At 39.2% G+C, this 14,698-nt stretch overlaps 1 protein-coding gene across 1 annotated transcript in view; it reads right to left on the reverse strand.

The window, feature by feature from the left end:
- The window catches only part of KIF26B (kinesin family member 26B), a 300,765-nt gene that overhangs the window by 172,600 nt on the left and 113,467 nt on the right, over positions 1 to 14,698 (reverse strand). The window contains exon 4 of the mRNA XM_050895026.1: positions 3,658 to 3,824. Coding sequence (XP_050750983.1) covers positions 3,658 to 3,824 — 167 coding nt within the window. The remainder of the gene's footprint in view (positions 1 to 3,657; positions 3,825 to 14,698) is intronic.

Here is a 14,698-nt window from a genome sequence, read left to right on the forward strand (position 1 = left end):
TTTTGAGGTCCAAAGTGAAATGGACTTTTATGTTTCTCCTTTGTCCTGATGCAATAAAAGTTTTTCCTCTCCAAGAAAGCAAGCTTACTATGATAGGGCAAACAAGGAACAGTACCGAGATCCCAAAAACCTTTAGGCATTGTAAGGACAACTGAAAGGCTCTAGTCCAGTTTTGACTTCTAGTTCCTGCGCTGTGCTATCACCCTTTGAGGGACTATTGAAGCTCTACAGCCCAGTCACAACAGAGAAGTTTTATTCAGAAGGACAGGTTTATTTATGGAGTAGTCAGGCCAAAGCTGAAGTCAGAGTCCCAGAAATTTTCTCCATGTAGAAACCAGCACAGATAGGAACAAGGTTCAGTGCAATGCCCCTTGACCTGCTAGAGCTTCACAGAGACACCAGGGAGACAAGCGACAGAAGGTCCTTCCCTCAGTTCTTTGGCAGCATCAGCACCAGCATATACTTCTCACTTAACTGGAGGTGGCACACTCCTACATTGTGCTTGGAGGACACAAGGCAAGAGGTTAGTACACCTTAGATTATGACAGCCCAAAAATGCAGTGCTTCTTATGACAAAGATCCAAACTGGAGGCAAAAGTTAACTCACGTAAAAATCCTAAAATTAAAATGCTCTGTGAATGATTTTTTTTGTGTTAAGAATCTTACCATTATTTCACATTCACTAAATTCATTCTTTTCATCACAAATGTGTGCTAGTAAGAAGCAAGATGATGCTAAATTAGCATGGATTGGAGGATATCTGAGACAAAAATGAGTGATAGCCCCGAACAGAAAGGCAAGTTTGGTGCTTGTCATTAAAAGTGCAATTGATTGAATTCAGTTTCTGTGTCAGAATCGCCGTTAGAGATTCATTATTCATACCTGTATCATCTAATTTTCATAAGCCTACTAGCAGAGCATTTTGAATAGTTTTCAATGTTTGTTCCTTTAAAATATTTACATACTGTCCCATGGGAATCCTGACATATCATAAGTTGTCTTGCAGCAATATCCCGACACATGACAATTCACAGAGGTTGCAGCCCTTTTAGCTGGCTTGGAAATCTGTCAGCTATAGATCATGAAACATAACAGTCGAGTATTGAGACAACTAATAAGTCTCCTGGCTTTTCAAAAGATTGAGAGTCACTGTGGCCTTCAGACACTTCTCCATGGCTCAATGCTAGCTGTAGGCCCACCAAGTGAGTATCACTGTTGGACTAGTAGTGCCTGAGAACAGAAAAATTATGAGCTCCCAGTATTCCACTCCTGATGTTTCTCAAGTAATTACAACCAAAAGTTCCCATGGATGCTTTGACATTTCTCCATACTATAGCATTTTAGTTAATTGGTTTTTTTCCCTGATGATGGATGACCTCTATATCTGAGCCTCACCTGAGGTTTGCTTTGCTTGTTAGGGAACTTAAAGTGAAATACTGTGGGACATTATTCAAATTTCAAAAGAATATTTTCTACTCTTCTACTTCCAACTGCAGCTTTACATTAGCAAGTTTCCCTGGCTGTGTAATAATTTCTCATTTACTGACCATGAAAACATTGGATGGGACACACATTCAAAAAAAACCAGGCATAGGTGGTAGTCATTACTCCATGTGCCACTTACAATCAGAAAAAGCAAAAGTTTAGAATTCATATACCTGATACGAATGACTGTTTCATATTGTAAACAGCGCACCATGTTAATGAGTTTGACAACCACTGCCTTCTACTTCGTATTTTATAATACACATACATGCAGGTTCTTACGCTTCTTACCCCAACTTTACGAAAATGCAAACAGACACATAAGATGCAAAACAAAAATTAATGAGAGATCCACATTTTGAAAACAAGTTGTGGATTTTCTTGTTAAAAGGTCAAGCAGTGAACAACTGACTTGGATTTGCTGCTTGAACTGTCAGCAGATGATATAACTTGAATAAAACTGACTTATATAAGTGATATTAATCTAATTATGCAATACCCCAAACTAAACCAGGCATTTTTGTCTTGCTAAGTACAGTTTAAAAATAAACAGTCTAAATATGAGATCTCTGCTTGGCCAAGTATACCCAAAAATTCACACCATCAGCTAGAAACTAACAGAATTCTACTTAAAATGTTGAGATTTACAGTAGGGATTTGGGGTAAATTTAATTAGTTTCCTACATTTCAGCAGAGCATATTAAGAGCAAATGAATTCTCTCAGCATAAAACAGTGAAACAATGAAGAACAAATGGTTTAAGCCATCTTCATAAATCAATTCATGCTAAAATATGTGCTAATCCTGATCTGCACTCTGGTTAGATATTACCATATGAGTACATTCAGCAATTTTAATTTAAATTGCTTGCAGTTAAACAGAAAAGGGCAGCAAATCAAGACCACTGTCATCATTCACATTTGCTATTGCAGCATCACGTCTGTAGAGAAAAAATGGCAGAGCTGCCCCAAACAATGTTCACTGGGTCTTCTAAAATGCTGCTCTTAATCCTTTTTACACGATTCACTTGTGTGACAGTGATTGAACATATGCAGTCCTCACATTTGTGAGGAAAAATAGGAGAGGAAAATCTTTCCAGATTTACAGAGCCCAACAACTTTATAAGTTTCCATTTACCTTTAAAATAAAATAGAATCATGTGGAATTACTAATATTTGGCTCTCTAAAGGGCAGGAAGTTAACCTGAATATGCCTAGGGCGTTCACTCAAAAGTTCACTCCATGTTTTGAAATTCAGATCTCTCACTAGATTGGATTGGAAGTGCTGTAAAAATAGCTTATTCTTTGTTATTTCATTACTTCCACAACTTTTGCCAAGTCAACCTTCTAATTATTGAAAAGCATTAAAAAACAAGGATTATTTCAACTTCTTCAGTTACGTAAGGATTCAACTAGGCTAAAAAGATTATATTCTGCAAAGAGCATATTTCTGCACAGAAAAATATTTCCGTTGTTGATAATGGATAGTTCACTTATTAGCTGCTATGCCCATTTAGCAAACCATTTTTACTAACAAATTCATAAAGATAGCCATTAATGAAACTTTATCTCATCGAGATTTTTTGAAACATTGGCTGAATATTAAACAGAAAGGGTGTTCCAAGGCTGAGTTTAGACCCTCAGGTCAATTCAACAACATGACAGGGACAGAAACTGAAATCAGAAACCTTAACTTTTCAGTCTGAAAGTAGAAATCTTGATAGTTTCCCTAGATGGAAGTAAAATTCAATAAAGAAGCCTGAAGGTTGCCCACCAAACAGAACTATCCGCCTCCAGTTAGCTCTACAATTAATTGCCTATCTCAGAAAATTACTTGGAGGGACCCTTCTCATTCAGGGATACACCCCTCTAAAAACGTCGTTAAATCAGGTATTATTCTGGGAGCGCAATCACATTTTAACCCAAATCAAGAATTAAAGAGATATTTTACAGAAGAGGGTAGAATTATCATCCTCATCTTACAGACAAATGCATGCAGGTGGATTAAATAACATTTTCATGGTAATTCCTGCAAGTTTGTGATAGATCTGTATCTATAGCCACGTTTCGACATGTGTGCTGTAGTCTGTCAACCCCACTTCTTCACTACAGAGTCATCCCCTTTGAAAGAAATCATGTTTCCAGAGAAGGAAAATCTGAGAAATCTCTCTTACCTGGCAAAAAACGATGCTGCCACCGAGGTGCCTGTGGATACTTCACTGGCAACATATGTGCTCTGGGAAGCAGGGAAGCTGTACAAGGAGGGTTTATCTGCATTGTAGCGGTTCAATGCTGCTTCAGTCAGGCTCTCTCGACTAGTCTCTGTCATAAGCTGAGATATCTGAAGACAGAAAAAAACAAAAGTGTCATCAGCTAAAGCTCACTAGCTGACCCCTCCTCATCCAGAAGTGCCTCTGAGTTGCAGATGGAGTAAGAGAGGCATTTCATTCACTACATCTTTGCTGCTCTGTGAACAAGTTTATTGCTTCTGTCATGCTAATCTACAGTACTTTGGCTCAGCTCTAACCTTGTCTGCATTAAAACCAATGGGATAAATTTATCCCATCACTAGAAATGTCAATAATGTCTATGGCTTTCCATCCATATGGAAAAGAAAGAGTAAACCATAATCCTTGCTCATTTTTACCTCAGGTTACAAGAGAGACAGCTTAGATATGTGTAAGATATTTATATTTTACTTCAGGAAAAAAAAATACATCTGTTTGCCTTTGTAAAATAACACAGCATTAGTGTATGAAGTATTTTTGTTGACCTTTCTGCAGAAAAGCCAGCACGCAGCATAGGAAGGAGTCCCTTGGGATCCTAGACTATTTATCATCTCTCTGGAAATTGGGATCATTACCACTCACTTTCATTGGCCTTCTTAAAAGGTTTTAAACATCCCATGATTTCATTCTTCTGATGGCCCATTTAACATTTTTTCCCCTGTTAGGAAGCCTCATCTCAACCTTTCATTGTGTGGGAAAAGAAATGGAGTTCAACCAGACTTGACCCAGCTCTCCTCAAATTAACTGAAAGATTTTATTGACTTCAGAGAAAGCTGGGTCAGCCCTATTGAAGCACCTCCTCAAAACTTTGATTTCAGTTTCTTGACTATTACTGCTGCATGAACTTACAATGGTGTGATGTCATCTATTGTTCTTCATGCAACTCCTAACAACTTCCCTTTCCTCCTTCCCTCATTTCAACCACAAATAGCTTTTGTTCACCAATGCGTGTCACAAAATTGCAACATATGCCCAAAAAGAACGCTCCTAAATTATTGCTAGCAATCGTGCAAGGCATAGCTTCCTTCTCCCTGCAAAAAGTTTGCGAGAACCAGTCTCTCATCTGTTCAATTTCAGTTCTCATGCCTATCCTTATCACCACAATAACAACAGAACATCTTTGTGAGGCACATCAAGAAAAGTACTTGAGATCATCCTGTAGTTCTCTTTCCGCCTAGGCTTGCTTTATTTCAACTGTTAATCATTTCAGTTATTAAAGGCAAAGTTGAAGAACTGTGATCTGTATTTGGGAGGAGAAAAGACATGTGATATGACAACATTTTTTAGACCAACTATCCAGCGACCTGTTTCTTTTATAGAGAATTGTTACCCATTCTACTATGGCTAAGAAGCTAATCTAAGAGTTTATCCTTATTTTACGTATTTTGAGGCCAATCATCTGTAATACTTCAAGAACAGGAACGCTAAACTAGCCACTCTATTTTATGAGGAACCAGCAGAATTGCTGAAAGTGCCCCTATCATGTTAGTCACACACTGAGCCCTTCTAATTTATTGATTCACTACATTGAGTGAGCAGTGCTCTCGGAAGACTATAGCTGAAATCCTGGACTTAAATCATCTCATACTACTGTTAAAACACAGGAATTTATGCTGGCTGCCAAGATACCTCCCTACTTTTTCAGTGTGCAGGTAAACAGACATTTGTTCTTCAGTGTTCTGCTAACCTATGTATGTCCACTTGGGGCATCCAATACACTTGAATTCACTAAGCAATCATTCCTCAAATTTTCCATAATTTTTGCTAACTCAGCTATTTATATTTGCAATGAACTAGCACAACATGATCTACCATGTTGGGAACTACTAAGCAGACAGATTTAAAAAGTTCTCCCTTCAGAGCAGAGTACACATATAAACCTAACCTCATCTTAGTCCATCCAATTCATATATCTGAAATCAGGGATGGATCATCATTAATCAATTGCCTTTGCTGACAGTGTTACCAGGAAGTGCCACTCACTTCCATGGCAACCTGACAGCAGTTGAGAAGTTGATGAGTTGACTTATCTCAACTGCGATCTCAATTGCAATCATAACCTCCCCATCTTCTGCCAAATAAAGATTTGCAGCTGCAAATGTGAATTTCCACAGCCAGTGCAGCACATTTCTATGAGCGTCAGAAGATCCCCTGAAGTTGCAAGATGGCGAGGCTTGAGAGAGGCATTTCAGCCAACTGCAAAACAGGAAAGGATTTGCATGTCTCGGTGTTTGGGACACCCAGAAAACATCCAACATGACGTGGGCACAAAAGCGGTAACTAAATGGTTTCTGCAATTATAGAGACTTTCAGGTGATCCATGCCTATATCCACAAGTCCTATTAATGTGAACAGCACAGATCAAACAGAGCAATAAACGCCTCCAACTGATTGTGGACATTGCCTGAAAGGTATTACTCTCAAGCTTCCTCAAAAGCTGATTAGATGCTTGGTTCACAAGTTTTTGAATAACTAGTTCTTAAATACAAGCACTCCAAAATAATCAAATACTCACTTCCCCAAGAGACATGAGATTCTTTTAGAAACATATAAATATAAGCCATTCCCCCTCACCTATGCACTCAGAGAAAAACAGATATCAGTCAGCAAATGGAATGTTAATGCTTTTTAATAATTGGGGATGAAGATCTTATAAAGCCTGTATTTAGGTCACATTTTCTTATAGTAAAATGCAGAGAAACTGAAGAAGAAGCTGGAAATAATCAAACATATTTACAAATTCTGTATTTGTGGAGTACCACACTAACCATAGGACAGAGAGAAGAGAGAGAAATAATACTCATTTTAGGAATTGCATATACTATGGACAGATGCAGAACAGCATTGTTTCTATATAAATGTAGGCTTTTCAATAGTACTGCTATTTTGTCGTGTGTCCTACACATCAGTGCAAGTACTACAAGGATGGTCAGCTGCTCAAACTGCAAGCTGCGAAACATCTGTATGGTACTGACCACCGGAGCCTGCTGGAGAGGCAGCAGCTCTCCTTCCTGTTCGTTCACACAGCTTGCTTTGTTGCAGAAAACAGGAAGCTACTGTTGACATTAATATTGATGTATTATCTGTGAAAAGCAGCATTTCAGTGTAAACAGCCATGTCGGAGAGCCCTCCCAGAGTTGCCCTGCATGGACACTCATAATGGGGCATGTTGGATTTGTTAAGCACCCTCTTGACCCTGAGCGTCCAGCATCACCGCCTGGTTTCCTTACCCATGCTGGCACACTTCCTGGGTAAAAACCCGTTTCTCAGCATGGACTCTCTCAGAACTAAACTCCCAAATGCACATGCTGTCTGTCCTTGAGCTCCATTGATTTACTGTTTGCCTCAGTAATACACTTCTTAGTTGACAGCGTATTACAAGGATACCAAAATGGGAACGTACTTTATTTTACCTAACACAAGACAGACAAATTGAGACAAAATAAGAACTGGCTTAAGCCACAGTCCAGGATCTCCTAATGTAGGAATGGTTTCCAGTTTTAGCACTTGCTTACTTTGTCTGCCAATGTGGGATTTTTCAACAGTGAAATGTCCCCAGCAGCAACGAAAGCTGAAATATTTCCCTGAGTTTCAAACATTCTACTATTCCTTATCTGGGAAGCCTACAACACTGCTTGATGTTATACAGGTAAAAGCCCACAGAAGTACCTTGTGATACTGCAACACATAACCTCAAGCAGAGCATCAGGTTTTGCTTGAACGAGTTCCTCAAGTCACTCTGTTGCTATCTTTTCCTTATATCAAAGCAAGAACAGGATAACAAACTAAAACTTGATATTTAATTATGGAATTGTCCCTTTGGTCATGCAGCCAGTTGAGATGAAGGGGAAAGACGGTGTTATGCCAAACTCTGGGCCAGGCTGGGAACCTTTTTTGTGTCCAGTACTTATCAGAGTATTGTTTATACTGCACAAATTTGTACATCTGGGTCAATCCACAGGCTGAGTACCTCACTAGACACCTAGACACATGCCCACAATATCTGACTAATAAATCCTCATTTATTCCCAGAGTTCAATACATATACATAAAGTAGTGGGCAGAAAGAAGTCCAGATAATTCACATATCCAGAGACTACTGACTTCAAGTCAGTTCTATTGCATTTCTTTCTTTTGCCTCATAGATTGGAGGGTGTAGAAATCATTTAAACTATTATACCAAACTGAAGAGTGGGCTTTGGAGGTAATCTTACCACCTCATTTACTCTGTTCTCCAGTCACAGTACCAAATTATCCCTTTCTCCTCTGACATTGCTCACTGAAGTTCACACACACACATACACAAACTTGAGTAAATGCACCCAGGATATACCAAGCATTTAAGGAAAAATACTCATAGAGCAGACATTTCCAAAGCTCTTAGAGTATTTCTTTTTTTTCCCCCATCCCAGTTCAAAAGACATAGTTGAAAATTACACTTTGAACATTAACAAACTCAGGCTCTTTTTTTTTTTCCCTCCCCCTCCCCCCCGCCCCCCAATAATGTATGCTTGGCAAGTACAGTTCATGTAAATTTGCCTCTTCAGTGTCACTGTCTCTCTCACTAGATACCATCTCTGGATTTAAGGGGGAAAAGAAGAATTGACTCCTTGATTCTCTTTCCCTTCTCTTCTGTGAGTATAGTATATACATGAGGTTTAAGATCGGTTAATAGGATATATTTTGAGAAATTCCTTTATTGAATTGTTGGCAGCACATCGCTGCCTGGACAAGCAACAAAAAGACAAAGCATGGAACAACGCAACCTTTCATGCCTCAATAAAAACCTTTTAAGTGCACATGGAACAAGATAGATGTCCCTCCCAAGGTCCCATTTTTTCCTCCTGTCTCATAAAAGCAAGGCATCCATTAACCTCCTCTTTCACTGCTTTCTGACAGTATTCAGCAAGAGCTGAAGATAAGTCATGATTTAAATTCTCTACTTCATAGGAAAAAGATGGCTCTGCAGTTAAACCACAGGTGTCAGCCAGGCTAGATTCTCTTCCAATTAAAGAGTCACTCTGTGCATAAGACTTGCCATCATGCAGTATGAGGTTAATTATATTTATGTAAGGGCGTTTTACAGCCAAGGTCATTAATGTTTCTAAAGCTCCTAACTGAGGACTCCCAACTGGAATTACTGTACAAATGGAAGTTAGCATTTATGATAGATGCGAAACATCCTTTGCTCTGGAGGTAGTGAAGCATTCAGGAACATCCCCAAAATCTAGTTAATGTCAATGACTGATGAATTAACTGGATGCACAGAAATGTATGAAATGTATCCATGTCTGAAGCCAAATTCAAGATACATATCTCTGTTCAAATTCACTATAAAGCAATCCTTAGTGTACAGAGTTCCTAATCTCAGGAGAGAAGCTCACTAGCAAGAGGAAACTGAAGGTAGAAAGCTCTCTTTCATAAACACACACACACTCATGAATGACTTCTTTGGCAACCCACTCTTGCTTCAGAGCAGCACTGAATTTTCCGCCCAATAAACACTGACGAAATTACTTCCTGGCTTGTTTTAGACAGCAAATGTCTACATTAACCAAGAAAAACCTTCTTCTTAAAGACCCCCCCTTTAAAAGATGAGTTGAGGGAAGCTCTAAAGAATACCTCTCTCAAAGCTTTAGCACACCAAAACCATCATAAATTCTTATAAACCTGCTTAGAACAGAAGCTTAGCAGCTTAATTTCAAGTTTTCCATTACGCACAATCAGGTGTTCTGGCTCTTCTAAAATATTAATCTTTTACCTTCTGTCCAACTCCTTTTGGCTCATCACAGTTTACTCTCAGTCATAACAAGACAAAGTTATTCTTCCTGTTTGGCTCAAGGAGCCTGGTTTCTGGTTTATGGGAATGATGAAACAAGCACTGGGAGAGGCATCTCACAGTACATCATTCACATGTGTCTTCCTTCTGACACATGTATAGAATACCAAATCTTTCCCAAGAACTAAGCGACCCTGTTTTTCCTGGGCTTGACCTACTCCCACCAATTCTTACAGGTTGAGGCGAGAACTCTGATCTACAAATTCATTTTGAAAACTCAAAGAATTACACACTAAAGAAAGTGGAAGAATAGTTCACTGTCTGATGTGACAGTGTGGCAGATTGCAGAACAAGGCAAAAATCTTAAGTCTTCAGTAAGCTACCAGCTTCCCAGCCACTACAAATTTTGGAATTACAGTAGCTTGCCTATAGAAAGCAACATCAGAAAACAAATGGAGCCGGCCCTGACACTTCTTGAGTCTCTTCAGCAGAAGGGAGGTTAATGAAAGAAATATTGGAGTTCTACTTCACCTAGAGAAGGCATCTCTCAACAAGAGAATGTATCAATAAGCAGTAGGTCCTCTTCCTGCAATTTGGCTATTTTATCTGAGCCCTTCTGGAAATGCTGACTTCACCCCTTTTGCCTAACATGGAAGTTCTGCATTAAGTTCTGTCTGGTAACAAAAAAGTACAGCATAAATTTATGTACGGTAGCATTCAAAGGACGAGGTGACAGCTGGGATCCACTGTGCTCAGTGCCAAAAAGAAAAAAAGAGAACTGTGGATAGTTTGACATTTACTATATTACATTTTCATAATTTTAGAGTGTTGTTGGGAGAGGTTAGGATGTGAAAACAGGAAAGGGAAATACTTAAGAATCAGTTTCAAATATCATTGTTAAATACAGCTTCAAATGCTTTGAGGTAAATCTGGTAGAGGGTTTACTGAACTACCAGTAAACTGAAGTGGGGTTTTGGGGGTGGAGGGGGTGGAGGGAAAGAGGAATCTTGTGCTGCCCACACAGCTATCAAATTAATTTTAACGCATCCTTCACAGGGCAAAAAGGAACAATTACACCATTCAATCAGAGCAACTTGAAAGTGGTGGGGATTTGCTAAGTCAGTCACCTTTAATATACCACGGAGTACCAAGGACATACTCCGCATCTGTCACAAATCACTCACTACAACCGAGGTGACATTTAAGGAATTATTCAGGACAAAATCCACCTTTAGAAAAAATAATTTTGAAATGGTAGCAAGTTCCTGTAGCTAAGGGCACTGGCATAGTCTTATAGCATCTTGCCATTCGATTATGGCCTTTTTGTCTCACAGCAGAATACTAAGCTGCTATAGCTCGAGATCACTGCAACCGCTGATACAGACATTGTGTGAGCAAGAGCAAGATAGCAATTCCTGATAGTCCTTTCCTGTCAAAAGAATGTGTTTTATGAGGAACAGGCTGAAAAAGGACATGCATAATGTCTGCTGTATTCAGCCTCTTTCTTGGACGTAGACATACCGAATACTGCTTAGGAAAGGCAACTCACTACTCATTGTGAACACTGAAACTCTAGGGAGGGTCCTTGGGCATGATTTGCTCCTGCTTTATTCAAATTTGCACACAAAATCTGAAATATTGATCTAGCAGAAGGGGCTACCATAACGGCACAGATTTTGTGTCTAAACACAAAACAGCGCACCTTAGAAAGAGGTTTTTCAAAGGGGAAATCACTGGGATGGCAAGAAGGCTGATTATGCTTTACATTTAACAAGGAAGAGTCAGACTGTGTTTAGCATAAACTACTTTTACTTAAACATTACTTAGTTACCATGACAGCACCTAGAGCTTAATTGCAACCTCCAGCTTCCTGCTGTCCAAAAGAAAGATGACCTTTGACTGTTGCAGCCACCTCCCATGTCCCTCTATAAACAAGATAGCTATTTAACACAGATCCAGTGCACTCCTCAGCACAGATGAAATCCCAATTTGTGCAGACATGGGCACATCCTCCCATCAAAACTGCTGTGATACAGTTAGTTCCATCTCACACTCAAGAGCCCATGCTATTAAATGAAATATTTTACAACAAATCACTGAATGTCTTAAGATCAGCTACTTAGAGGCAGATCCAACAGCTGATCAGACATCCAAATAATGATGGATTTCTCTACTGTAATACATTTTCCTCTGATTCTTCCTCCGAAGAGTTCTGCCTTACAAAAGAGTATTTTTGAAATTTATTTATGCTGTATTTTCCATTGTAAATAATGACATTATTTTCTCAGCCATCCAGTATTCTCCCTCTTACTTTCACTCATTCACTCAGTGCACATTCTTGCCCTAGCTTTTGAACTGAAAACCAAAGCAAAACAAACAAAACCAAAACCATACAGTGCAACGGTACTGCCTGAAAAATCTGTGAGTTACTTCTTGAGCACACTCTCCTCAAAAACAATACCGAATAAGAATTGCATTGGCAACAATGAAAGCTTTATTATAAAACAGGAAATCGGCACTATTAAGCCTACAACAACAGTTCATTCACTTGATCAGCAAATTCCCATACAGACCATAACTTGGTAAACATAAATTGATGCACGTTCCCAAGCAACCTCCACCGCTGAGACGTGAGGGATATAGACTCATTTTGATCTGGCTTAGCAATGAATTCACTTTTCTCAGTTTGCCATTGCCCTCCTGAACTAAGTAATCCATGGAAGGAATAGTTAGTACTCTATCTACATCAAAAGGAATCAGTATATTGAGTCTGAAATAGTATTGACCAAGCCTGCTTCTTGCTCGCTCACTTTGTACTGATATATTTATTAAGCAGAAAAGCAAACAGGGGAAAAAAAAATATTGGAGGAGGGGAAATTACATGATCTGAAGCATTCAGGACAGCAAATATCTACCTCGAGTGAACTTAACTCTTGTACAGAAGTATGCAGATTCTAGTCTGCAGTGCTCCTTTAGTCTGAGTGACATAACCTGCAAATTTTATTTATTGGCTACTACTTCATTATCAAACTATTTTCTCAAAGGTAAGGCCTCTACCTTGTTACAAAAACGCAATAGCTATCATAACTCACTTTCCTCAATACCCTCAATGTTTTCTGATGTCCATTCAGGATCATGCCAGCCTCTCTTATTCCTCCCCAAGGAAGCTACAGGCAGGATAGCCATCCTGGGATGTAAATCTGCTCACCCTCCATACTCCAGAGCTCCCTCAGTGAAGCAGACTCCCCATGGGCAGACCCCTGCAAGGCTGTGAGCTATTCCTTGTGAGTAAAGCAGTAAAGCACCATCAGCTACACCCAAATACGCCTCTCATTCATGAAGCTCCACCAGCCAAGTCTCTGCAGACAGAACAGCAATGTAAGGGTCCCCAGTTGGCATATTCGCATACTTACTCTGCAAATGAAAAACAGGAACAGCAGCTAGCAAAGAGAGGTTCTGGTCTCAATTTTGTGTCTCTAGGCATTTCAGCAATGCAAAAAGATACTGTGCAGCAACACAACAAAACTGCTTCCTTTCTCGTCAAGAAGACAACAATAACGTGGCAATCTGTGGGAAAGCTGAGGCTGCCTCTAGCTTTCAGAAGTTTTTTTTAAATCTACTTTTACAAAGTTGATAATTCTCTTAATTACCTGTATATCTTGCTGCTGCATTATAAAGCTGTGCAGCTGGAAATTAATTGGATCTTCTTCTACTATGACTTTTATTTGCTGACAGATTAGTACCATTTTACAAGAGAAAAGGCCTTTCTTTTGTGTGGCTCAGTTAAAGTTGATTTCATACATCTAGATTCAGCAACCACACTGTAATCCCTTGTTGCATCAGCTACCTTTTAAGACCCCAGCGGCCAGGCTAATTGTGCTAAAATAACTAGTGCAGCAATGAAGAGTGTGCGGGCTATGAAAGATGAGCACATCTGACTTCTGTCTGTCTGTACACATGGGGCAGCAGCTAAATGAAGTGACTGAAGTTTTGAAGCTGAGGCACAAGTCTCTCTAGTTCACTGTGTGCAGGAGTAATACATTTGTTATGAAAACAAACTTTCATTTCTCTGATCAGTTACTAACCTGCCAGCAACATCAAGACATCATAAGAAGTCCAAATCTTACTGTAGCTGTTTCCCTATCACAAACAGCAATCTGTAAGCTATTGACCTTTCCCTTGTCAGTTGACAAGAACAGCTCTAGAAACTACCAGAGTGTGTCAGCATGTGGGCTTAACTTAAATGGCATTATTGACCCAGAAAGCAACCTCTTTCTACAGCTAGCAAGAGAGTAAGCAATTAAAAAACACCATTAGTTTTTCAAAACATAGGTGTATGAACTGGATCATTAGTCTTTATTTAAAAGACATATGATCAAGTTCTACCAGTAAAACATGAGGGGAGAGAACTACTACACTTCCAGTATGAAAAAAATCTGACAGGCTTAGAGATTCCTGCAATGATTATTGCATAAGAATGTGGCATAATGCAAATTCAGCCCACACACATAATCACCTCAAGATCTGACCTTTTTGGGTGGTAAGATCAGTACACATCTGATGGGTCTCTTACCCAGCTGCTCATGGAAAGGTGCATGGGTTTGACCCCCAGGGATCTAGCAAATGCCTTGAAACTATTTAGAAACTACTACCATCCCAGTGGCTTCCCCATCAGAAAGAAATTATGAATATCAGCTTTTCTGTAAACTGCTGCCAAAGGTTTAATTATATTAATGCTGGCAGATACCACAATAATACAAATCGTTTTCTTTGTGTGTTAGGTCGTAAGACTATCAGTAATGTACCTTATAATGGGAGGAACCAGAGGACTTGAATCTTACATGAGGCATGAACTTTTGAACAAATACAAAAGAGCTGCTTGCAGAGAAGAGTCAACTCATTTAGAAGCCAGGCATATTTTGGATGAGGTAATATAGAAGCCTGGGAAATTTGAGTTGAGAGAGCCTACGGAATCTTTCTCAGCTCATGAAATATTCTAAGTTTGAAGATTTATTCTGTAGTATCCTTTTCCATACACTTCCCTAAATCATCTTCACATAGAAGTACATTTTAAAAAACTGATTAAATAAAAGTTAACCTCTGACACCAATGACTGTTAATACTGCTTACGCATCTTTCTCTTTTGCT

This window comes from Gymnogyps californianus, chromosome 3 (genome assembly GCF_018139145.2).
Source record: "Gymnogyps californianus isolate 813 chromosome 3, ASM1813914v2, whole genome shotgun sequence".
Lineage (NCBI taxonomy): Eukaryota > Metazoa > Chordata > Aves > Accipitriformes > Cathartidae > Gymnogyps > Gymnogyps californianus.